This window comes from Carcharodon carcharias, chromosome 14, assembly GCF_017639515.1.
Source record: "Carcharodon carcharias isolate sCarCar2 chromosome 14, sCarCar2.pri, whole genome shotgun sequence".
Classification (NCBI taxonomy): Eukaryota; Metazoa; Chordata; class Chondrichthyes; order Lamniformes; family Lamnidae; genus Carcharodon; species Carcharodon carcharias.
Window position 1 is genome coordinate 793986 of NC_054480.1, and position 26523 is coordinate 820508.

General features: G+C 46.6%; 1 protein-coding gene across 5 annotated transcripts in view; it reads right to left on the bottom strand.

The window, feature by feature from the left end:
• The window catches only part of tox2 (TOX high mobility group box family member 2), a 300983-nt gene that overhangs the window by 110473 nt on the left and 163987 nt on the right, over positions 1–26523 (bottom strand). For all 5 annotated transcript variants that reach the window (XM_041203728.1, XM_041203725.1, XM_041203724.1 and 2 more), the window contains one exon: positions 19358–19423. In XM_041203728.1, coding sequence (XP_041059662.1) covers positions 19358–19423 — 66 coding nt within the window. The remainder of the gene's footprint in view (positions 1–19357; positions 19424–26523) is intronic.

Genomic DNA, 26523 nt, shown 5'->3' on the forward strand with positions numbered 1-26523 from the left:
CAGGAACCAACAACCCTCCCCCAGCACCAATAACCCTCCCCCAGGACCCAAAAACCCTCCCCTAGGAACCAGCAACCCTCCACCAGCACCAACAACCCTCCACCAGCACCAACAACCCTCCCCCAGCACCAACAACCCTCCCCCAGCACCAGCATCCCTCCCCCAGGAACCAACAACCCTCCCCCAGGAACCAAAAGCCCTCCCCCAGGACCCAAAAGCCCTCCCCCAGGAACCAACAACCCTCCCCCAGCACCAACAACACTCCCCCAGGAACCAACAACCCTCCCCCAGCACCATCAACCCTCCCCCAGGACCCAAAAACCTTCCCCTAGGAACCAGCAACCCTCCACCAGCACCAACAACCCACCCCCAGCACCAACAACCCACCCCCAGCACCAACAACCCTCCCCCAGCACCAACATGATCCTAATTAATCCCAATGGCATTGGGTATAGTTTATTTTCTATATCTGTATCTGTTTAAAGAGTACAGAAACACAGTCAGAAGCTGGTGTAAAATTGGTATCATGGAAATAAAAGAATCTTCAGTGTAAAAGGAATGTTCATTTCTCACTACTTCAACACAGGAATATTCAGTGGACACCCCGTGGCCCTGGTGATTTTATTGAGAGTTCATTCAGTGCTTCCCATGTTCAGCAGGTTGACAGTCCAATACTTTCTGTTGGCCCTGAAATGTTCAATGCTGGCAAATCACAAGAATTTAATTGCTGCTATCATCACTCATATGAAGATGAATCTACACTGTGTGTCACTGCTGCCAGTCATACATACTGTCCCCATAGCAATAGGCAAATAATGGACAAAGAATGAGGCAGTGTTTCATTTCTACATGGATGAGTGTCAGTTATGAAACACTCAGACTGTCCAGTGGGCTCCTGATCAACACTACAATGGAACAGCTTAACTTTCTAGATCTGAAATCTTCCTGAAATTTGCCTTTCATTGAATAAGTTGAATCTGAAGATGAATGTTTCATATAGTCCCTCCTTCACTATGCTGTCGTAAAGACAATAGCTAACTGGGAAAGTGAGTTTAATCTTACTTGCGAGGGAGACTGAATGAACTTGACAGCACTGTAGGTGTTAGCGCTGTTCTCCGATATACACAGGGAGGTAGAAATGTCAGAGAGATAGTAGCACTGAAGTCATTGAAAGGGCCAGGCCATGATCCCAGACTTTGGCATCTAAAATGGTGACACCACCATAATTGTAACTCCCTCCCTAACAGCGCTGTGGGTGTACCTACACCACATGGGCTGCAGTGGCTCAAGAAGGCAGCTCACCACCACCTTCTCAAGGGCAATTAGGGATGGGCAATAAATACTGGCCCAGCCAGAGACTCCCACACCCCATGAATGAACATAATAAAAACTGTCTCAGAGTAATGTTTTCAGGAGTTTGAATATTTGATGTTAATCTCGTGTTTTGTTGATTTGGATATATTTTCCCTCCTCCAGATGTCCTGTTTGGCAGCATCTTCTCCTGCCTCCCAAAATGTCTGTAAATGGCCAGTAGATGATGGTTGCGATCAGGCCCAAGATTTGACTCCCCTTTGCCACCACACCACCCCACCCATGTCCCCGCTCTCCTTACCCCCCTCACCAACCTTCTCCTCCAACCTTCCTTCCCCTCATCCAACCGCACCCCGCTTCCCCACCCTCCTGCCCCCATCCCACCTCATTTCCCCACCCTCCTCTCTGCTGCGCCACACTCCTTCCCAACCTTATTCCCCCTACCTCCCTCCACTCACAAACGTTTCTACCACCGCTTCCCCCCCCCAGCACATACCACCCACCCCTCTTACACAGCTGGCAGAATTTAATGTAGGCGCTAGGGGTCTTGCCCCCTGGCTGGTGAGCTGGCTAAAGCCCTATGTCACCTCTTTTGGGGAAGGCCCACCACATTAGACACTTAATAGGCCAGCGGTGAGCTTTCCACAGAATCAAGGCCCCCAGGGCAGAGGTCCCACCGGCGAGGTCGTTACTGCTGACGGCATCATATCCACCTGAGGTCTAGGATTGCCTAGGGACCCAGGCCACAGATGAATTCTGGCAGGAGGGGATCGTTGGGTGGGGGTTATGGGAGTGGGTGGGGATGGGGGGCGCGGGGAGCGGAGAGGAGTGGAGGGGGAGTCAGAAGCAAGAGCAGGAAATGCCTCTCAGCAAGTCCCCCCCATTTCCCAATGCTCGATCAGGCAGTGACTGGGTTTGAACCAGGGTTCCGCACCCCCCCCCCCCCCCCCCCCCCCCACCCCCCACACCCCCAACAACCCCAACCCCCCCACCACACCAGGACCCCTCAAGCAGCCCTGACAGAGTTTGAGTTTTGAGGTTCCTGGTGGTGAGACCCCTGCCTGCTGCAGGCTGGATACCAGTGGCAGTGGGATAAGACCCTTAAGTGCACGTTGCAGGAAACAGATAGCTGCATCATATGTTGCTATGAAGAGAGGGTAATGGGAAACGTAAAATAGAGATTCATTTTTATGAGCTTTTGTAGGTTGATTTTGAGCCTTCCCACCCTGGACTTAATCGGGGCAGAAGTGCGAAGGTAGTGGGGTTCCTGATAAAATGTTTCTCTGCAACCAGACTCCCATTGAAGAGCGCCCAGCGACACAGCTGTCCGAATCAGCTACTTTGTACAAATCTTTGTTTTTACAAATGTTGGGCAGGAAAAAGCTGATCCTTCAGTAACTGGAGAACGTGCACATCTGCAGAAAGTACAAGATACAATCAATGTTCTCAAATCTTCAATTTTCTGGGGGATGAAAAGGTTTATGACGATTGGCTGATAAGTCAAAGTAATTTTGGAATGGTTTTGAATTGGGAATATACTCTTAATGTGACATATAGACAGTGAATGGATATGCTAATGGAGCAATTACACTGAATGAACTACAAGTGATTGCATTTTCCATAGTTAATGAATCCACAGCTTGAGATGGAATTCAATGCAATAGGGCTGATTTTAACCCTGCCTACTTGTATAAGGTACCAGGAGATCGAGGCATTTCCCTGGTATAAGTTTATACAGGAACAGAAATGAGCTGGGTGGTCGGTTAAACTTGGCAGTGTAATTTGGGTTGTTGTTCTGATTAAGCTGAACCCAGCCAGGTCCTTCCCCAAATGTACCGATTGGGGTCTGGTGCCATTACCAGGGCCTGACTACAATTTTTACTGGAAATCAAAGTAGTGGGGAACCTCTCGAGGCAGGAGGGGGCCAGAAAGGGAAATGGATTTTTTTGTGGTTTTGTATTTCTCAGGAGAAACAGGATTGTCAAAGTTCTCACCCGCCTTTAATGTGCTTTCCAGTTGACAGTCTACAGCTATATCGCAAGCGTGTTTCACTATCCTGCTTTACTTTACCTTCTGCACAAGAAATAGGAGCTGGAAGAGGCTGAGTTTGCTTTGTCATTCAGCCAGATCATGGCTGATCTTTGACCTCAAAGCCCCCTTCCTGCTCTATTCATTAGTAGGAGAGACTAGGACTCGAGGGCACAGCCTCAGAGTAAAGGGAAGACCTTTTAGAACAGAGATGAGGAGAAACTTCTTTAGCCAGAGAGTGGTGAATCTATGGAATTCATTGCCACAGAAGGCTGTGGAGGCCAGGTCATTGAGTGTATTTAAGACTGAGAAAGATAAGTTCTTGATTGGTAAGGGGATCAAAGGTTACGGGGAGAAGGCGGGAGAATGAGGTTGAGAAACTTATCAGCCATGATTGAATGGCGGAGCAGACTCGATGGGCTGAATGGCCTAATTTCTGCTCCTATGTCTTATGGTCTTGTGGTCTTCCCATATCGCTTAAATCTATCAACCTCATGTATTCAATGGGCATTCACACCTCTTTGAGTTTGAGAATTCCAAAGATCCACAACCCTCTCACCGAAGAAATTTCTCCTCATCTCAGCCCTAAAAGGCCATCTCCTTATTCTGAGAATGTGCCCCCATATTCTCGATTTCCCCAGTCAGGGGAAACATCTTCACACATCTATCCCCGTTTTGATTTGTTCATGGGATATGGGTGCCACTGACTAGATCAGCATTTATGGCCCTTGTTTAGAGAGCATTTTTTTTAAGAGTCAACCATGTTGCTGTGGGTGAGTCACAGGTTGACCAGGTTAGGTCAGTAAGTTTCCTTCCCTAAAAATAGGACATTAGTGAACCAGATGAGGTTTTACAACAATCGGCAATGGTTTTGTGGTTATCATTAGACTTTTAATTCCAGATTTTTATTGAATCCAAATTTCACCATCTGCTGTGGTGGGATTTGAACCCAGGTCCCTAGAGCATTACCCTGGGTCTCTGCATTACCAGTCCAGTCTACACCACCACCACCCCTAAGATAATTGGATCACCTCTTACTCTTCTAAAATGAGGGAATACAGGCCTAGCCTAGTCAATCTCTCCTCACAGGACAATTCTCTCATCCCAGGAACCAGTCTAGTGAACCTTTGTTATACTCCCTCCAGGACAAGGATGCCCTTCCCTAGGTAAGGAGACCAAAACTGTACACAGCACTCTAGGTGTGGCCTCACCAAGCCCTGTGTAACAGTGGTAAAAGTGTATTTTGTACTCTAACCCCTTTGTAACGAAAGCTAACACACCATGTGCATTCCTGATTGCTGGACCTTCATATTAACTTTCTGTGCTTCATGTACAAGGCACTCTTGCACTATGTGGAATGTTTTGCTGAGGTCTCGTAGTTTGTATTTCTGAGGGTGGATTTGAACCTCCAGCTGGAGCTTCTCCATGTTGGTGTGACTGGAATCCTACCTGCTAACCCCCCACCCAGACCTGGTGTAGAGAGTCAAACTGGTAGAGATCAGACAACCTAACAGCAATGAGGTAACTCACAGTGAGAGGGTAAAGGGGGGAGGGGGAGGGTTCTGCAGCTGGGGTGTGGATTACATGAGCTGGCAGGGGTAGAGACTTTGCTTGTGGGGCCTCTTAAAATCCTTTTGGACCCTGAGAATAAACATTGATAAGGTGTTAGCATCAATCAAAGCGAGACAATAGCTCAATGTAAAGAACCATTCTGCAAGCCTTTGTCAGGCTAGTGGACTAATATATCACACCTTCCATATACCCAGTAACACTGAAAGAAAAGAAGGGGGCCACTAAATCACTTGCCCATCATCACTCTCTGCTGAATTAATCCCAGGTTTATCCCATTGCCCCAATCTCTCGCAGAACCCTGTATCAATCCCAAACTAATTCCACTGCCCCGCTCTCTCCCCATAGCCCTGTATCAATCCCAAACTAATCCCACTGCCCCAAACTCTCCCCATAGCCCTGTATCAATCCCAAACTAATCCCACTGCCCCAAACTCTCCCCTTAGCCCTGTATCAATCCCAAACTAATCCCACTGCCCCAAACTCTCCCCATAGCCCTGTATCAATCCCAATCTAATCCCACTGCCCGGCTCTCTCCCCTAAGCCCTGTACCAATCCCAAACTAATCCCACTGCCCCGCTCTCACCCCATAGCCCTGTATCAATCCCAAACTAATCCCACTGCCCCAAACTCTCCCCATAGCCCTGTATCAATCCCAATCTAATCCCACTGCCCGGCTCTCTCCCCTAAACCCTGTACCAATCCCAAACTAATCCCACGGCCCCACTCTCTCCCCATAGCCCTGTATTAATCTCAAACTAATCCCACTGCCCGGCTCTCTCCCCTTAGCCCTGTATCAGTCCCAAACTAATTCCACTGCCCCACTCTCTCCCCATAGCCCTGTATCAATCCCAAACTAATCCCACTGCCTCATTCTCACCCCTTAGCCCTGTATCAATCCCAAACTAATCCCAGTGCCCAGCTCTCTTCCCATAGCCCTGTGTCAATCCCAAACTAATCCCACTGCCCCGCTTTCTCCCCAAAGCCCTTTTTTTATTCATTTATTGGATGTGGGCTTTGCTGGCTGGGCCAGCATTTATTGCTCATACTCCATAGCCCTTCAGAAGGCAGTGGTGAGCTGCCTTCTTGAACTCTGGTGTAGGTACACCCACGGTGCTGTTAGGAACAGAGTTCCAGGATTTTGAGCCAGCAACAGTGGATGTGATTGCACTAGAGAGAGTGTAGAGGAGATTTACCAGGATGTGGCCTGGGTTGGAGAGTATTAGTTATGAGGGGAGATTGGATAGACTGGGGTTATTTCCCTGGAGCAGAGCAGGGGGGAACATGATTGAGGTGTATAAAATTATGAAGGGTATAGATAGGGTAGACAGGAAGGAACTTTTCCCCTTGGTGGAGGGATCAATAACCAGGGGACATATATTTAAGGTAAGGGGCAGGAGGTTTAGAGGGGATGTGATGAAGATTTTTTCACCCAGAGGGTGGTGGGAATCTGGAACTCGCTGCCTGAAAGGATGGTAGAGGCAGAAACCCTCATAACATTGAAGAAGTATTTGGATGTGCCCTTGTGATGCCATGGCATACAGGGCTATGGGCCTAGTGCTGGAAAATGGGATTAGAATAGTTAGGTACTTGTTTGACTGGTGCAGACTCGATGGGTTGAAGGGCCTTTTTCTGTGCTGTAGACCTCTATGACTTTATGACAGTGAAGGAATGGCGATATATTTCCAAGTCAGGGTGGTGAGTGGCTCGGAGGGGAACTTCCAGGTAGTGGTGTTCCCATCTAGCTGCTGCCCTTGTCCTTCTAGATGGTAGTGGTCGTGGGCTTGGAAGGTGCTGTCTAAGGACCCTTGGTGAATTCCTGCAGTGAATCTTGTAGATGGTACATACTGCAGCTACTCTGCATCGGTGGTGGAGGGAGTGAATGTTTGTATCAGCCCCAAACTAATCCCATTGCCTGATACTCTCACCATAACCCCGTATCCTGGTGAACCATCTCCTGGTTCAAACATTTATTCAGATTTTTCTTCATGGACCCTGCCTCACTATTTCCTGTGGCCTCTAACCTAAAGTTTTTGATTGTCTGTCTCCATTTACCAAACTTTACATTTGTGTCCTTAGAAAATTTCAGGATATCTAAATGTTTTCTAAATATTGCGAACAAACATGGGTCAAACATTGACCTCTGCAGTACGATGCAACTCCTGACCCTTCAGTAATATAAGAAACATGCAAACTCTTTGTTTCTTGTCCATCAACCAACCTTCCATTCATGTCCCTGATTTGCTTTTACCACATGTCTACATCTATCTAACAAGCCTTTTGAGAGGTATCTCATTAAATGACTTCTAAAATTCAATGTACAAGACTCTATTCATGCATCTACTACATTTCTTAAATCAATCTGATCAGTCGCTTCTACAAAAATGCTGTTAAATTTGTCAAACAATACTTGCCTTTATCAATCTTTGTTTCCTGCCCTTGATTATTCCTCTGAACTATCTGCTCACCTCCCCGCTCTGTCTCATCTCTATTGTTTGCTGTCTGCAAAATACACCAAGATTGACACAATTGCCCTTCTTGTTTCTTAACACTATCCCTATGAATTCTGTCTTGATTGCACACTTGAGTACATCATCACATTCCAGCGCTGTGAAAAAAGCCTTACTAACACGGGCACCTTCCTTACCTCCCACCCCTGAAAATACTGCATTGTTTGTCCTGCTCAAACCAGAGTCACAGGGTCTGATTTTAACTCCGTGGAATGGGGTGGGTTTGAATGAATTAAAATCTCTCCCACAGTCTCCATTATAGTGACCGGGTCACATCACCCCAGGGTTAGTAATGTCTATGACTCTCCAAGTTTAATTTGAACCCTTTGTGCATTCATATACATAACCGCTCAATCCTGACTCCAATTTTTTGGAACATTGACTCCAATTGTTTCTCCTGTTTTTTCATTTATTTTTTGATATCCATTGCCCCTTACTACACCAACTTTAAATACAATCTCTCACCATTATCTCAGGGCCTCTTCGTTCTTCATTATTTGTTTTAGATGAGCTTCTGTTTCTATCTCAACAATGTTATTAATCCCGATCTCCCTCTTTAGTCTGAAACTTCCTCCATTCCTTTCCGTGTTCATTTCAACCCTCTCCACAGCTAGTTTTTGTTGGGCTATTGCAACAACTTTAGGGTAAATTTTCCAAGCCTTCATTGCGCCTGCTCAGGGTCACTCAATGGGAGTTGAGGTCAGAGAATTGGGCATGCTGTCTACAAAATCATGAATTCTAAAAATCAGGTGCATTGACCTTTTGTGGTCAGTTCCTTGATCCATGCTCCTTCAGGATGAGGCGCTGTGCTCTTTATATTATATCTTATATACTGTCCCCTATTTCACGAGGTTTATATACAGCATATAAAGTGTATTTAAGTATTATAAGATGGGAAGCAGTGCAATGAACTGTTTGAAACAGAGAAGTCAAAGCATTTGAAAATACTGGTTGCTTACATGAAAGAGTTAATTGCAAGAATAAGACATTTAAAACCACAGCCAAGCAAGAAACAGGAAAAATATCCTTTCACTTTAACCTGCCACATTGTTTCGGAGATGTTTGAAGTCTCTCTCAGTAAAGTGCTCAACATTGCCGACAGACAGAAGTCACTGGAAGCCATTGTTTTGTCTAATCCTGGAGAAAATGACATTTCCTGAGATTGAATTTTTCTAATAATTCTTGGAAGGAAATAGAACATGTCCCTTGTGACCACTTCCTGAATAGATGATGTGCTAGGATAGCACTGGGCCAGATTCTAGGCATATGTCTTTGTGGTGAAAGCCTCCATGGGCCTAGTATCTGAGTGGCATTACTGTTTATCAGAGTGATGTCTGATTTAACTGAACCAGCTTGATGAAATGCCAATTCCTATTTGAAAGGTGGGGCACGGGGCTCAAGAGATCTCTGCTCAGGGACAACAGGATAGGCTGAGAACTGGAAGCGAGGTGCTAGGGCTGATTCTAATGTCAACCAGATTATCCTTATCGGAAGCTTTGATTGCTGAGCATCTGAAATATTTGCATTCAGCTGTGATGGAAAGGAGGCTCGGTGAGATAATCAGGACAACGGTGAGATGTTAAAATTGACTCTCAGGACGTGAATGTCACTAATAAGGCAGATATCAACTGAGCATCCCGTGTTGTTCAGGTGAGGTAGTAATGGGATTCTTTCTTGAGCTGCTACTACTTTGAAGTGGTTTAACTCAAACTGAGTGTCTTGCTCGGTTACTTCAGAGGACATGTTGGTGTGGGTCTGGAGTCACATATAGGCCCAGACCGGGTAAGAGGGGCAGGTTTCCTTCCCTAAAGGAGAGTGGTGAGTGTTTATGATACTCCAACAGTGTCCTGGTCACTTTTACTGAGACCAGTTTTTTACATCAAGATTTCTTGAACTGAGTTCAAATTACAAACTGCCATGATGAAATTTAAACTCATTCCTTGGATTGTGTGTCCAGGAACAAAAACACCAATCCAAGCTTCTGCATTCCTTACAAGTCATCTGGTGCCCAATAACAACAATTAATATTCAACATTCTCCTTTTATAATCATTTTTCTTTCCAAAACCTGGGTGTTTGTGGTAAAAGCACCATGTGGATTGGCATGTGAGACACAGAGCAAGTAGCAAGTAACATTTGTCTCACACAATAACCAGGCAATAACCGTCTGCAACAAGAATGAATCCCCTTGATATTCAATGGCATTACCATTGCTGAATCCCCCACTATCAACATCCTAGGGGTTACCACTGACCAGAAACTGAACTGGACCAGCCATATAAATACTGTGGCTACAAGAACAGGTCAGAGGCTGGGAATCCTGCAGCGAATAACTCACCTCCCGACTCCCCAAAGCCTGTCCACCATCTACAAGGCACAAATCAGGAGTGTGATGGGATGCTCTCCAGTTGCCTGGATAAGCGCAGCTCCAACAACACTCAAAGAGGTTGACACCCCCCAGGACAAAGCAGCCCCGCTTGACTGGCATCCCATCCATGACCTTAAATATTCACTCCCTCCACCACTGATGCACAATAGCAGCAGTGTGTGTATCATCTACAAGATGCATCGCAGGAATTCACCAAAGCTCCTTAGACAGCATCTTCCAAACCCATGACCTCTAGAGGGACAAGGGCAGCAGATAGATGGGAACACCACCACCTGGGAGATCCCCTCAAGTTACATCCTGACTTGGAAATCACTGTTGCTGGGTCAAAATCCTGGAACTCCCTCCCTAACAGCACTGTGGGTGTACCTACACCACATGGACTGCAGCGGTTCAAGAAGGCAGCTCACCACCACCTTCTCAAGGGCAACTAGGGATGGGCAATAAATGCTGGGCCCAGCCAGCGAAGCCCACATCCCGTGAATGAATTAAAAAGACTACAATCTACAAGTTTTGGTCCCTCCTTCACTGCTTTCTTCCTTCCTGCTGTCCTGCACTATGGCCAGGCGATTTTAAAAAAAACAGCACAGACAGACTTGGGCAATAATAATTAAAATGCCATGTTGTGTAGAAGATTAGATTGTTTTGTGTTTGTTTTGAAAAGCATGACATAAGCCGAATGAGAAATGGATATTGTCTTTTAAACTGACATTTGACATTTCAAAGAATGATTTCCTGAAAATAACATGGACCCTCTGGGCAGAAACAGTGTTTTGTTCAACACTGAAAACAGATAAAAGGAGCTTAGAAATGAATATCCCATTCTGCGTTCCCTCTGTTTGTCCTGTTCACAGTCTCATAGTCTTGTGTTTTTGTAATTTTTTTCTATTCCTCCGCTTTGTGTACTAGTGTGTTGGGGCCTTGGGGCACATTCAGCAGGTTCTGCTGCTCAGGTAGAAGCAGCTCATTGACGTGGCGACACACTCTTGACTTGCCAGTTGAGTCAGTGCTTCGCTGCACCAATAACCCTCTGTGGCAGCCTTCAGTGTGTGCCATGCTGGTCAATTCTGTGTTCAACGTTCCCTGGTGTGGCTCAGGAGCCCCACTCTGGCCTGGCAGTCTCTGCTGCATTCCCTGCTGAAGAAGCCAGTAGATTGAGAAGGTGCAGGCTTCGCCAGCCTCTGTTGTCTCGGGGCCCTCTTCCCAGCCAGCATGAGGGACCGAATGGCCTCTTTCTGCACCATAACTTTGCCATGGATCTATGGTTCTAAAATCCTTCTAAACAGCCAGCTTCCACAGGCCACAACCGTCCGTGGCTGTCTCCCAGATGTCAGTGTCAATATCTCATTTGCAGGTGTCCTGGCAGCAGAGATATGGACACCCATGAAGTTGTGACCCTGTGGCCAGTTCACCGTACAGAAGGTCTTTGGGTAGACAGCCAACATCCATCCAATGATTGTGGCTGAGCCAGCTCTGTCATCGTTGCTTTAGTAATAAGCGTATGCTGATGGAGTTAGCATGATCCAGGACCTCTGAGTTGGTGACCTCATCCTGCCAAGAGAGGCTGAGGGTACGTCGGAGACAGCGAAGGTGGAAGCTGTTCAGCCTTTCTTCCTGCCTGGAGTATGTGGTCCAGGTCCCACCACTGCAGAGGGGTGCACTGAGGGTGCAGGCTTGGGAGGCTGGCAGTTTGGTGTTCTCAGTCAGGTTGCTGTTGTTCCTCACACTTGCTCAGCTCGGACAGAACAGCTGCAGCTTTTGCATTGATTTCAGCATCAAGTAACAGACTGCTGATTATTGTGGAGCCTAGATATGTGTGAAACTATCAACAGCCTCCAGCATCACATTGTCAATGCTGATTGATGGTGATATGGTGACATCCTGGACAATGACATTTGTCTTCCTGATACTGATGGTCAAATGAAACTCTTTCCAGGTGTGAGAGAGTTGTGTCCACTTGTCACTGCAGGTGTTCCTCAGCGTGGAATGTTTATGGCGCATCATCAGGGCAGAACAACTCTCTGATGAGGATTTGGTGCACTTCTGTCTTGGATCTCAAGCAGGAAAGGCTTTTTGAACAGCTTCCCATCAGTTCTGGTTTGTAAGTAAGTGTAATCCCTCTGTAAATAAACTGAAGGCATATAACAGCAGCAAAGAGAAGAATATGCCAAAGAGAGCCAGCGCCAGAATGCAATCCTGTTTGGCCCCACCATGGATTTCAAAGGGTTCCGATGCTGCGCTGTCATAGCTGACCCTACCCATCATGTTGTAATGGAAAGAGGAGATCCCATTGAGCAGCTTCAGCAGGAACACAATGTCCTTCAGCAGCTTAAATAGACCACCCTCTTCTTACATGGTTCAATGCCTTGGTGAGATTGATGAAGGTGATATATAGTGGTCACCTTTGTTCGCTACACTTCTCTTCCAGCTGACGGACTGAGATCATTATGTCAATTGTGGATCTTCCAGTCCTGAAACCAGGGCCGGGATTTTCCTGTCCCATCTGTGGTGAGAACCATTGCAGGTGGGACTGTTAAATTTGGGGAGGATGCAAAAAAATCAATTGACACTCAGCAGGACTGGAAAACCATGTCCCACACTGGAATTCAGAGCAAACACATTCAGCTCTGATCTGCTGTCTGACAAGGGCAACAGGGACAAATATATTTCCCATGGTGCTTAAGCTCGACAGTTGTTGCAATTACTGAACTCACCCTCGTTCTTGTACAGGGACACAATCTATGAACTCATATCCTGGGGCACTGCCCCCTGCCCCCTCCAGCAAAGACAGAGGAGTTTGTGCAGATGCTGGAGTACTAGCTTCCCATACTCGAGTTCAGTTGGTATAGCAACAGCCTCTGGACCTCTGCCCACGCTTGCTCACCCACGCAGAATGCAAAGGGCCAGGTTTATTCCAGGTCTGAATATGACTGGGCAACAGAGTGATGGAAATAATTAGAACATAAGACATGGGAGTAAGAATAGGCCCCTCATGTGGGCTCTGCCATTCATAAATCATTAGACATGCTCTCTGCTCCTGGGAACTATAAAACGGCTTCTAGTTGGGATGTTGGGGGATGATAGGGTTGGGCATGTGGTACCTCCACAGTTCAATAACCCACAAACACAAAATGTCACATATCGAGAATGGGCTTTTGGATGAGAAATTGTAGGGTATCCAGACCAGGTGGAATATACCCCCTCAAGAAGACACTATCTTCTTGGAATGTAGGAGCAGGGGGAGACCATCCAATCCCTCGAGCCTGTCCGCCATTCATTTAGATCATGTTTGATGTATATCTTAATTGCATTTATCTTCCTTGGCTCTGTGACCCTCAATCCCCTTACCCAATAAAAAGCAATCAGTCTCAGTCATGAAATTTGCAATTGGGATGGAGAGAGTTCCAGGTTTTCACTGTCCTTTGTGGGGAGAAATGCTTTCTGATAAAAACATTAAAAATAGGAGCAGGAGTGGATCATTTGGCATCTCCGACATTCAGTACAATCATGACTGCTCTTCTATCTCAGTGCTACTTTCCTGCCTACTCCCCATTTCCCCTGATTCCCGGAGAGTTCAAAAATCTATCAGTTAAAGATATTCTGTGATGGAGCATCCACAACAGGGTGGAGAATTCCAAAGGATCATAAGCCACTGAGTGAAGTAATTTCTCCTCTTGGTCCTAAATGATCGGTCCTTCATCCTCACACTGTACCCCAATCCACTGTTCTGGATACACCAATTGGAGAAAACAATCTCTCAGTGTTTACCTTGTCAAGCCCCTCCAGAACTTTGTATATTTCAATGAGATCATCTCTCATTCTTCTAAACTCCAGAAAGTATAGAACTTACTCAGCCCCTCATCATAGAACAGCCCCCTCATCCCAGGGACCAATGTAGTGAACCCTTGCTGCACTACTTCCAATGCAAAGGAATCTTTCCTTAAACATGGAGACCAAAACTGTACACAGTATTCCTGGTGTGGCCCCATCAAACTCTGTAGAATTATAGCAAGACTTCTTTACTCCTGTACTCCAATCCCCTTGCAATAAAGCCCAACATGCCATTTGCCTTTCTAATTAATAGCTGCACCCGCATACTTTTGTTGTTCCTTGTTTGATTACTGTATACCCAAGTCTCTCTAAGCATCAATATTTATAAGTTTCACGCCTTTTAAAAAATATTCTGCTTTTCTGTTCTTACTACCAAAGTGAATAACCTCACACCTCCCTGCATTATTCTCCATCTGTCATCTTGTTTCCCACTCATTTTAACCAGTCAATATCTCTTTGCAGCCTCTTTGTGTCCTCCTCACAGCTTCCATTCTCATCCAGCTTGGTATTGTCAGCAAACTAGATCCATTACTCTCGTTCTCATTGTCTAAGTCATTAATATAGGTTGTAAATAGCTGAGGCCCCAGCACTGATCCTTGTGGCACTCCACTAGTCGCAGCCTGACAGCCCATTTATCCCTACTCTCTGCTTCCTGTCAGCTAACCAATGCTCTATCCATGCCAATGTATTACCCCAACTCTATGAGCCCTTATCTTGCGTAATAACATTTTTTGTGACACCTTAGTGAACGTCTTTTGAAAAACCAAGTATGCTACATCTACTGGTTCCCCTTTATCTACCCTACTAGTTATATCTTCAAAAAAACTCTAAAAAAAAAATTGTCGAACACAATTTCCCTTTCATAAACCGATGTTAACTCTTGTCTGATCAAACTCTCAGGGCAGGATATTGCGTCTGTCGGCTGGGCAGGTGCCTGGCCCCATCGGGCGTGCAAACTCTTGCGATGGCGTCAGGCGAATGTCCCGAAGTCACCGCGCACTCGGGCGATATCTCGCTTGGCAGGCGCACACACGAGAGTCGGCAGCGCCGCCCCACCCCCCCCCGACAACTAAGAGGCCCATTAAGGCCCTTAACCAAATGACCGAACGCTATTTTTCGCTGCCCGTCCTACCTTACAGTTGGCGGGCGGGTGAACTGACCAGGTGGCCTTTTGGGTGTTTTATGAAACCTGGTCCCACGTGCGGGATAAGGTTTTTCATCAGCAATTGGAAAAAAAAATAAAACATTTCCAACTTCGTCTTTAACCTGTCCCTTTTCATGTGGCTGAGTCACGTGTGGGGACATGTTTATATCATTTGGGGAATCGTTATTGGCCAAGGTCCAATTCTTCAGCTCCCTGAGGCGGCTCTGTGCCCTCAGGGAGCGGGTCAGCGCGTGCTACCCCCCACCCCCCCTCCATGCGGGTGCGCGCATAGACTTCTGCGCTCGCCCTCATCCCACCCCCACCCTGGCAGCGCCAAGCGTTCCAGGCCGCGCCTCTCAACAACACGGGCTGGCCGTTAATTGGACAGCCAGTGTGAAATCGCGAGCAGGGGTCCCGGTCGCTAGAAGGGGTCCCGTTTCGTGGCCGCTCCCGAACACGCTCGACGAAGGGAAAACCCTGCCCTCGGTGCATTGGTAAGACTTCCCTAATAACAGGTTCTGCCCCTCAGCAGTCTGGCTCTAGTTTAAGGTTAGAGTCACGTTGCCCTGTGTCTCAGTCTGATTTTCAGCCTCACGAGAAATTTATCGAGCGCCTGCTGGTGGTCCATATAAATAACATCCACAGACACTCTCCTATTGAACACATTACTGACCTCCTCAAATTATTCAACGAGGTTAGTTTGGCTTGACTCACTCTTTGCAAATCTCTGCTGTCTCCCTCCTGTCAGCTCAGTGATAATTCACTCTGTCCCTCATAACAGATTCTCGTAACTTCCTCACAACAGATGTTAAACTAATAGGTCCATAGATTCCTGCTTTATCTCTCCCACCCCTTTTTAAATAGTGTTTCTGAGGAGCTCAGAGCAAAAATTGTAGGGAGGGAGGAAAGACAATTTTTGCGACTTAAATGCGACAATTAAATAGAGAATTGATGACAGCATCACAGATGAAAGCTCATTTTGTTTGGATCAGTTGGAATGGATTTGGGGTAAGATTCTCGGCTTGACGTTTCCGTCACGGGGACTGGGCTACATTGTGTGCTGCCTCCGATGCACTTATATGGCTGCAAGTTTTTTGGGGAGGTTAAAAGTTCACCTTAATTTGATCAGATGTCACTTCTGATAGAGTCAAGCTCCCTTCTTTTTTTCAAAATGTCATATTTCATTACACGACTCAGTCATTTCAGGGGTCAAAGGTTCCCAAAGATTTGATTGGCTGCTAAAGATGATACCATTTCTATTTAATCCCAGGCTCCCTGTGCATTGGTTGAGAAGCGAGTTACAGTGAGGAGTGGGTGTGTTTACTGACTCATATCACAGGGCACCATAATCTGCACCAGGACAACGTTCCGCTTGTTAATGATAAAACACAAATTCAAAAGGAAAATACTGCGGACGCTGGGAATCTGAAATAAAAACAGAAATTGCTGGAAAAACTCAGCAGGTCCGGCCGCAACTGCGGAGAGAGAAATGGAGTTAACGTTTCAAGTCCGTGTGACCCTCCTTCACAGCTGAAGGATTCGAAACGTTAGCTCTGTTTCTCTCTCCACAGAGGCTGCCAGACCTGCTGAGCTTTTCCAGAATTTTCTGTTTTTATTATTTATTGTTATTATAAATGCGTCCTTGAAGGTAAAAGGTTGGCAATGATTTTAACCGACAGAGTTCAGCAGAATCTAGGCTTCCCTCCAGCAACTCAGCCACGTATCCACTCTGCCTGTGTGAGGCTAGACTGTGATGTGCCGGGGACAGGACAATTCAGGCAACCACCTTTACCCCAATCACACCCATGGCCAGGTGTTTCTGAATGATGACAAATTGATGAGGGGGAGGAGGGCACCAAGGGTAGAGTCAAGTAGATGGCCAACATGTGGTCATCGGAGGAGCAACCACTGGAGAAAATTCAATGTTGGTTTCTTTTAGGACATTACCTGAAAGATCGAAGTGGATTCAGTAATATCCTAGAAAAGGGAATTGAACAAATAACTGAGTGGAGAGCAATAGGGAAACAACAAGGGGAGTGGGACTAATGGGATAGCTTTTTCAAGGAGCCAGCACAGGCTCTGTGGGCTGAATGGCCTCCTTCTATAATATGAATGGGAAGAGGAGAGAGCGGTGCGTTGAAGGTCGACGGCAGAGGAGAGTGGGGCTGCTGAAGGGAGAGCTCAAAAAGAATGAGAAGGGACAGTGAACCTCCAGTCTGTAATATGGGGGGTGGGGGTGGCAACACTAATCAAATTGCTGGATGTGTTTGTAGGGGTTGAGAGAATAAAGGTTTGGAGTCGCTCTTACTTTCCAAAGTAAAGATAGATGACCTAATATTCTTTTGTCGAATTGCTCAGTGAGTGTGAGAAGAGGCAGCCGGGTCATAGAAATAATTGATGAGCCTCACTGGCTGCAGTTGACCCAGATTTTATCCTCCATTTTGTGCATGATGGTGTCAGGCCTTTTGAAGAGCCATTTTCGGTGCTATCTGTCCCATGGGGAGTGCAGGCAGTGGCAGGGGGAGGGGTGGTGGTGGGGGCTGGGGGGCTGGGGGGGGCTGCTGTATACCAGACAGTTGACTGTGCTTCATCCTGAGGATGGTGCCATTATTCAGGGGGTCGGCTGTGGTTGTTGGTTTACAATATCTATCTCCTATTTTCTCAAACTTTTCTGCCAATTCGCAAAAATGTACCTTTTAAAATTGCAGGCAGGTAGTGCGTAGGTTCCTTTTGGCAGAGCTAAGGTTGAGAGACTGGGGTGAGGTCTAATGCTGCATTTAGTTGACCTGGCATCCAGGTCAAACATGCAGACAAAGGGGTTGAGTCGGGGGTGGGGGGTGGGGGATGGGGGGGGGGCGGGCGGCGCGGGGGGTGGGGAAGGTGAGCTACATCCTCCCAGTGTTGCTTTTTGTTTGCTTCAGATTCAAAACAACACAAGTTCCACCATTCCTGACACTGACCGACAAGTGCTGGGGGAAGTTACCTTCAATCAGGCTGCCTGCTGTTCACTTCCAATCTGTTTCATGACTCCTGTTGTCCTATTTGCTACCTCCCTGTGGGGTTTATCATTCCACTCCTTAACGTTAGAGGCACTATACAAATACAGCTCGTACGTTTGCCAAGCACAGGGCCAAGACAACACCAGTCGCTTGGAGATGTATTGTCGATGCTGTTGTCGTACTGTTTTACCTGATCCATCAGCACCGTGAAAGGGCTTCGGAGCAGTTTTAATGAACCTGACCCCTTAGGGAGACAAGTTGTTGCAATTTGCGAAGTTGGGGTGAAATTTATGTTTTTAGATGTACCGGTTATTCATCCACTTCTTATGCAGCCCTTCACCCTTCCCGCCGTGTGGGACAGAGTAACTGAGATCAGGATATCACCTTTTCTTTATTCTGTCATGGGGATGTGGGCATCACCAGCTAGGCCAGCATTTGTTGCCCATCCTTAATTGGCCCTTGAGCTGAGTGGTTTGTCAGGCCATTTCAGACAATGGTCTGTGGGTCTGGAGTTGCATGTAGGGCCAGACCGGGTAAGGAGGGCAGATTTCCTTCCCTAAAGGACATTAGTGAACCAGATGGGGTTTTTATGACAATCGATGATAGTTTTATGGTCACCATGACTGTCTAGAGATAGGATTGCCAACTCTGCCTGCATGGACCCCTGGAGGTGTCATGACATGGCCTCCCACCTCCAAGTTCCCCTCCTGCTATTGGTCACCCAGCTTCCCTCCTTGGTCACTTGGAAAGTGAACAGATTCATTGGTTGGCTGACTGGATGATTTTTGACCGTCAATCAACCTTTTTCCAATCACCAAGACCATGGAAAAAGAGTCGGCAGAACTGTTCAAAGATGAACAAATGTCCTTTTCCTTTAGTGCCCAGTCAACGATTTTCCTCCCCGGGTTTGCTGTTCCTGGAATTAATCTTTAATCCCTGGAGACTCCAGGGCATTCCTGGAGGGTTGGCAACCCTATCAAGAGAGGTAGGCTCTCAATTCCTGGGCCTAGAAGTTAAATTGGTGAGCGAGTGCTTAAAACGACAGGCCCACGGGGTGGGGGAAATTGACCCTCAAACCCCTCGGCTAAGCAAAGACACTGATGTCAGGCAGCCTTCCTATCAGGCCCTCTGGGAGCCCTGAGCGGGGTGGTACTGGATGGGGAAGGGTGGCAACCACCGCTCCGTTTCTCCTGGCTCCACAGGGAGTGACTGTTTTATATTTTTAAATGTCTTAACTGCCTGTTATTGACAGACACGCGGGCTACAGAGGAATCCTGAGCACAGGAGTTCCATCTCTTGCCTTGCTCATCATTGACCAGTTTTGAAGTGGGTTTCTTCAATGGTCACGAGGCCCTGATTTACATTCTTACACCTGTTTTGGGAAGATGTCGGTCCGCCTAAATGTAAGCCCCATGAATTCAGCTGGACCTATTACTGCATTAGATCAAATGTCAACTGTGCCTCTGCTAAACTGGTACAACGCACACTCCAAGAAAACAGGCACAAAGCATATAGCTTTCTACCATTTGCATTCTTTATACATGAAAGTAACAAGGGGATCCAAGCCTCTGTGCACGTACCTGATTGGCAGGCAGGTAATCCTGGTTGGCATCGGTCAGACTCATATACATATTGTCCCCATCAAACTGAAATGGAAGGAGAAACACACAAAAAAAATCAGCATTTGAGGAACTTCAAACAGACAAAGTTTCAGACAATTAACATTAAGACTTCCCTGCTCCATGGGTGGCTGAGAATTGGAAGTAGCAGCGCACTTGCTAACTGACATACCGAGGCAACTGATTCATCATTTTCTCCATAATACAAACTCACTAAACACTTAGGCAAGATTACCTAATCTTAAATAACTGAATCAATAACTGGAGTTCATTAAAGAGCAGTGTAATTACTGGTTTATGTAGCAAGAATGAACAACTTCCCTCCAACCACTAATCAAATGGGAGGTTTGAGTCACAAATTAGTGAGGATTCTCGCACACGTTTCTTATATTAATCACGATGGGTGAACGAAGAAATGCTTCATTAAAAAAATAAATACAAGATGAGAGAAGCAGACCACAAATGTCATCGGGAAAGGGCATGTGATATAATGTCAGGGCGATCCCACCTTCCCACACAAACACACACACACACACATACACACACACACATACATACCACATGCACACACGCACACACCATACACACGCTCACACACACACACACACACACACGCGCATACACACACAGTCACATACATATCCCACACACACGCACACACACGCACACACACACATATATATCCCACACACACACACATACACACGCACACACACACATATATATCCCACACACACACGCACACACACACATATATATCACACACACACACCATACACATACACACAAACACATATGCACACACACAAACACACACACACACACCCTACATATCACACGCACGCACCATACACATAAACACACACACACACACACACGTGCAAACACATAACAAAACAAGCATCAACTCAAACAAATTGTTTCATTGTGAAGAATACCTGGTGATATCACAGAGAAAATTTCAATTGAGGCACAGAAGATTTGCACATTTCAAACTGTCTCCTGTGTCAGAAATTTCAGCGAGGCAGCTTGTGAATTAGCGATTATTGAACTTTTGTCACCAACAGTGTGGCACTGAAGTGTGGTATTTTGTATCATAATGCTCCTGTGAAGCATCTTGGGATGTTTCATTATATTAATGATGTTATATAAATGTAAGTTGTTGTTAAGGGTTAACGACCAGCCCTCTCTAAACAATAATTTAAACAGTAAAGCTCGAAATGTAAAACTTACGGTACATGTGACTTACAAAAAGTGACAGCCTTTAATTTCTTGAATTTACAATCTCAGTGGGATGCAGATCAGTCATTCATCTGAGAACAGTTTCATTATGATTGGGAATGGAGTTGAGGACTATATCTGGATCAATACTGGTTAACACTCTCAGTTTGGTCAATCTTCCTGTCGTCACTATGAAGTCATTATCACCAAGCTGGATTAAGAGTTTGTTGATTATGATAATGATTATGATATGAGCTTTCCCAGGGAGGCAACTAGAATACGGACTCCCCCCAACTCCACTCCCACATTGGTCCATATTACAATTTTACCACTCTTACTGCCAGTTTGGGCAGTAGGAAGCTGCTTCATGGAGGCTTCATCAATGAGAGTCATGTTTTACCAGAATGACAGCCCAACGAAATACATTTCAACACAGCCAAGCCTCCGCACTGCTTAAAATACTCCATTTTACCATTGCCGCTGACTCATTTACAGAGAGATTCTGCACGAGCAAATTGCAGTTCAAATCTGAAATTCATAACATAATGATAATGGACTGGAATCCACTGTGATTCAATAATAGTTTCCAAAGAGAAAGAATTTGCAGGACTATAGCTCATTCAATGAGCCAGCACAACCATGATGGGCTCAATGGCCTCCTTCCATGCTGTCAGATTTTAATGATAATAATACAGAGACCTGGATTTCCACTGTGATTCTAACAGTCTCGGGGTGTTTGGCTAGGAAATTAAGGATAATCAATGCGGGAACTCCAGCACCAGGTACACAACATGGGAATTTTAGAAATTTTAGCACCATAAAGACCCATTTGGCTGGTGCTTCTAACAGCTTTCAAATGCATTGCAGCATTGGAATCTAGGAACTACGAGACAAAAATAGAACCACAGTCCATCTCGTTCACATTCTACCATCCTGGTAATCACGTGGATTCACATAGACTAATCAGAGCGATCAATCTCTGTTGATTACTCCATATCGGACCCAGACATGAGATGAGGGAAACCCTCACTGGGGGACAGTTTTGGGAACCACAGGCCCAAAGTCACCTATTTCTCCCAAGCACGCTCCACTTACCATGTCATGTCTTAAATCACTGCAATCAAATGGAATTCATACTAGTTGCATTTCAGTAACCACTTCCACTGTTTCTGTAGGGGCCCTGTTCCGGACATTGACCACTCGCTTACTCCACAGATTGGTTTTGTATTTACCTCCTTTAAACTCAGGCTGTGACATGTAGTTCTACTGTCCTGGAGAAGGCGAGACAGTAAGTGTCTTACTGATAAAAACTAAAAACTGCGGATGCTGGAAATCCAAAACAAAAACAGAATTACCTGGAAAAACTCAGCAGGTCTGGCAGCATCGGCGGAGAAGAAAAGAGTTGACGTTTCCAGTCCTCATGACCCTTCGACAGAACTTCAGAACCAGTTCTGTCGCAGGGTCATGAGGACTCGAAATGTCAACTCTTTTCTTCTCCGCCGATGCTGCCAGACCTGCTGAGTTTTTCCAAGTGTCTTACTGACCTGCTTACCATATCCTCAATCCTGTCTCTCTCCTGAATCATTGCTGTTGAACCAATTACACTTGTTCTTCAATGTTCCTCCTTAGAATCTCTGTCCCACAACCTTGTTAGCTTCTGCACGATGTTCTCTCTGCCTGTCTTCTCTCCTTGCTCCCAACCTACTAATGTATAATAGCTGTATCCTTATTTTACATCCTTTCTTGCAAAATCTTCTGAACTTTCATACAGTCATGGTCATAATGATACAGAAGGACATTCAGCCTACTCTGTAGAGTAATACAGTCATGTCCATTCCCCTGCTCTATCCCCGTAGCCCTGCAAGTTTACCTCCCTCAAGCGCTCATCCAATTTCCTTTTGAAATCATTCATCGTCTCCGCTTCCACCACTCTTGTGAGCAGCGAGTTCCAGGTCATTACTACCCACTGTGTGAAAAGGTCCTTCCCCATATTCCCCCTGCTTCTCTTGCCCAAAATCTTAAGCCTGTGTCTCCTGGTCCTTGTGCCATCAGCCAATGGGAACAGTTTTTCTTTGTCTACCTTATCTAAACCTGTCATAATCTTGTCCACCTAGATCAGATCCCCCCCCTCAATCTCCTTCGCTCCAAAGAGAACAACCCCAGCTTCTCCAACCCAACCTTGTAGCCAAAATCCCTCATCCCTGGAACCGTTCTGGTAGATTCCCTTTGTACCCTCTCAAGGACCCTCCCATCCTTCCTAAAGTGTGGTGACCAGAAATGGACACAATACTCTAATTGTGGCCGAACCAGGGCTTTATAAAGGTTCAGTATCACTTCCCTGCTTTTGTACTCAAGATTCCAAATGCTTTTTCAAGTCTGTGAGAAATCATTGTTTAGTAATTTACATTACGTTTGTCAATGTATTCGTTACATTGTTTTTGTCATCTAGAAGTTATTAGAATGTTCATGTTGTAACAAGTCTTGGCAATTGTCCTTCCCAAGTCTGCAGGAATTAGAGGCTATGTTAAAAATTTCCTGTATACGTCTGGGGAAAATGCATCATTGGGAGATGAATTCCTGTCACACAAACGCAGACTCCACATTGTTCTATGAATCTGCTTGTATTTCAGGCTGTGTAACGTGGTTTCATCATAAAGCAAGAGGAGACTGAGAGTTATCACCGTCTCCTGAAAACATTTCAAAGCCCTCATGTATTTCAAAATGCAAGAGCTTGCGAAACACAGCAAGGTCCCATAAACAGAAACGAGACGAATAATCAGTTAATTTGCTTTTTATGTTGTCGGCTGGTTTTCGGTGAACCTCTCTGCTCCTCTCTGAGCGTGTCCAGGGATCACTGGTAGATGTGTCCACCGTTTGACATCTCATCTAAAGACAGCACGCTGCAGTCCTGAAGGGAGGCTTGAAGCCACCGCTTTTTGACATCCAGGTGAGGGAGCTACCAAGGGAACCAGGTTGGCGCCTGTTGTGTTTTAGCTATGGGGTCGCTTTGCTCAGGAATTGGTTTCACGCATATCTGCCAGCAGGTGAGCTGAATGCAATTCACCGCCGACGCAGAGACCAATATGAAATGAAGCACATACTATTTATTTACGCAAACAACAGAGCGCTAACATGATGTGTGCTTCTCCAACCAGCCCCTACTCTGCCTAACATTAACCTGGTAGCCCACGCTACACAGCTATTGGGTCTTATAGTCACGTGGTCAATCTGCTCACAGTCTCTTAAAAGTGTATTACACCTCAGATTACCACAGCGCCAGTTGCAGAAGTTTTGTGAATTGCGGCTGTATGTTTATTGCTGAGTTGTAACGTTCAGGATATAAATTGTAGGTTTCTAATGGGGAAATTTGTCTTCATTGATTCCAACCAAATGAAAATTAGGCTAGTTCAATAGGCTTAGGCAATCACTCCACAAAATTATCAGTAAAAACAAAATCCTCTGCCCACATTCACCAAACCTGGGAAAGGCCGTTCTTAAAGCGACATCACGGCTATTGTAAAAATGTATACATTTCTGCTCAATCACCTGTCCACTTTAAAATGTGCCAACTGATCACAGTTGAGAAAAGAGAATGGGTCAGGTTATTAAATCTTTGCTGTCATCATAAACGTAACAGCAAAGGACTGAGCTCATGGCCTCATAGACAACAGCCCAGACTCGGAGATAATGCACAATGCGCTTGACAAACTGACCAAGGTCTCAACTGGACGTTTGTTATCACCCTAACAGGAATAGAGAGTGAAGAAAGGTCAACTCCTGAAAAGGGCAAAATCAATCTTTCAACTCAAAATGAACAATGCCACATCTTGCTCCTCTCAGACTCAGTAGTCTCAGTATCTGTGAAGCTTTAGCTGTCTACCTTTCACCTATATGGTGCTGGTTTGCTGTACACCTGGGTAACACTCTGACGCTGGCTGGCAGCGAGCTGCATGGTTCAAAGTGTTTGGTTTTTCTCTGCCATTTGGAAGAAAGCTCTTTTGGGATCTGCATTAAATTAAATGGTTCCCCCAGGGGCTGATAGAGGCTTGACTGTATTGTGACATAGTCACCCTTCCACTCCGAATTCCTGGAGAGATTAAAGGCAGAATCATCCAACAGTTTACCTGCCGGCCGCATTGTGGCCTTTCACACTGTATCGTCCCAAACCCATGGCATTAATTATGCATTCCTGAGAAACATACCTTTTCCATGGCAGGTCGGCTCTCATTCAGCCACTGCACCATCGCCTCGCTGCTTCACCACACCAGGCACCATATTTAAAGTCCAGTTGTGTGCACACCCCTCAGTGCTTCCAGCCCAGGACTACTGCAAGGAAGACATGGCCCCAAAAGGCAAGACGACTGCAGCCCCCAGGTTCAATCACACATCCCTCAAGCACCTTTTGGACACCGTGGAGGCTCATCATGATGTCCTCTACCCCCACTCTGGCCTCATGATGGACAGCAACCTCACTAATCTGGCTTGGGAGGTGGAGGCTGCCACCAATGCCCTGCAAAAGAGGACAGCTACCCAGCGCCGCTACAGGATGAATGATCTCCTCCGGTCCGCCAGGGTAACTCACTCTTCTCATCACTCTCAACTCACACACTCCCAAACCCATCACACACCCACAGGGATCTCACACCTCAAGGGACAACACAACTAGCTCTCACACACACCCTCACATCCCCATCAGGATCATACCCTCTCGAGTTTGATTCCTCATCCTGTCCATGTCTCCGCTCACCACACAAACATTCCACTCAGCTCCATGTGTCCTGCTCACACTCTCTCCATCTGTTTTCATACAGGAGAAGCTGGCTCACATCAGGGAGAGGTCCCAGACTTCGGCTGGGGGGGGGATGGAGTGGCCCACATTAGGCCCTTCACTCACTTTGAGGATTGTGCCATTGCGTTGACTGGTGAGAATGTGGCCCCTGCCTGTGATGACGATGAGATCACTGGTGAACACCCTGGTGAGGATCCTGCACCACATCATCCCTCTCTCAACACAACTGTGAGTGTCTCTCTCCTGCTTTTGACTCTGCTGCCCTGCACTCATTATCTCTGGTTCACAGGGAGCTCTGCCAAGTGACCAACACCCTCAGCCAGCCAGTCCCTCAACTCCATCCACATCCTCACCTCCAGCCAAGAGGACACCTCCTCCATTGAAGAGCTGGAAATAAGCAGCCTGGAAGACCCCTCACAGCGCTTACCCACACCCTCCACCAGCGCAGAGACACACACCTCGGTGGGACCCAGATCTGGAGCAGGCTTAGGTTCACAATCTGGTGGTCACCGCACGGACACGTGTCCACAGCAGGAGGAGGCAGGTTCAGCCCAGCTCCCCGGCACTCAGAGGGCTGTTGGGGAAGAGGCATCTGTGAGGTCCGAGTTAGATGATGAGCCTCTGGATTCGTCTTCCCAACCCATCGTGGAGAGTGGGCAGGAGGTGAGGGAACATCATGCAGAGCTGGTGGGAGTCCTTGGCAGATTGGCATATGAGCTAGAGGAGTGCGTCTGCCTGCTCTCTGATGAAGTGGTGCCCACATGCATGAGTAGGATGGCGGATGCCATGGAGACCCTGGTCCAGACCTGGGTGAGCCATGGGTGAGCTCCTGCAGTGGCCACACGAGAGGGAAATGGGGCTTCTCAACGTCCCTCCAGGTGCTCCTTCCCCTCAAGGAGTCAGGCCGGGGTCCTCGGGCACCCGAAGGGAGGAGGAGGGGCAGCTGGACCACCCTGGGTCATTCACTCAGGAATCTCAGAGGCTGTCCTCTCCCTCCGAGTCCCCTTTACCTCTGACCCCCTCAACCTCGTCCTCGGTCACCGCAGAGGGAGCATCTGGCCAACGAGTGATTCTGGAGGGAGGAGTGTGTGTGAGGCAGGGCCTTTCAGAGCCTCGT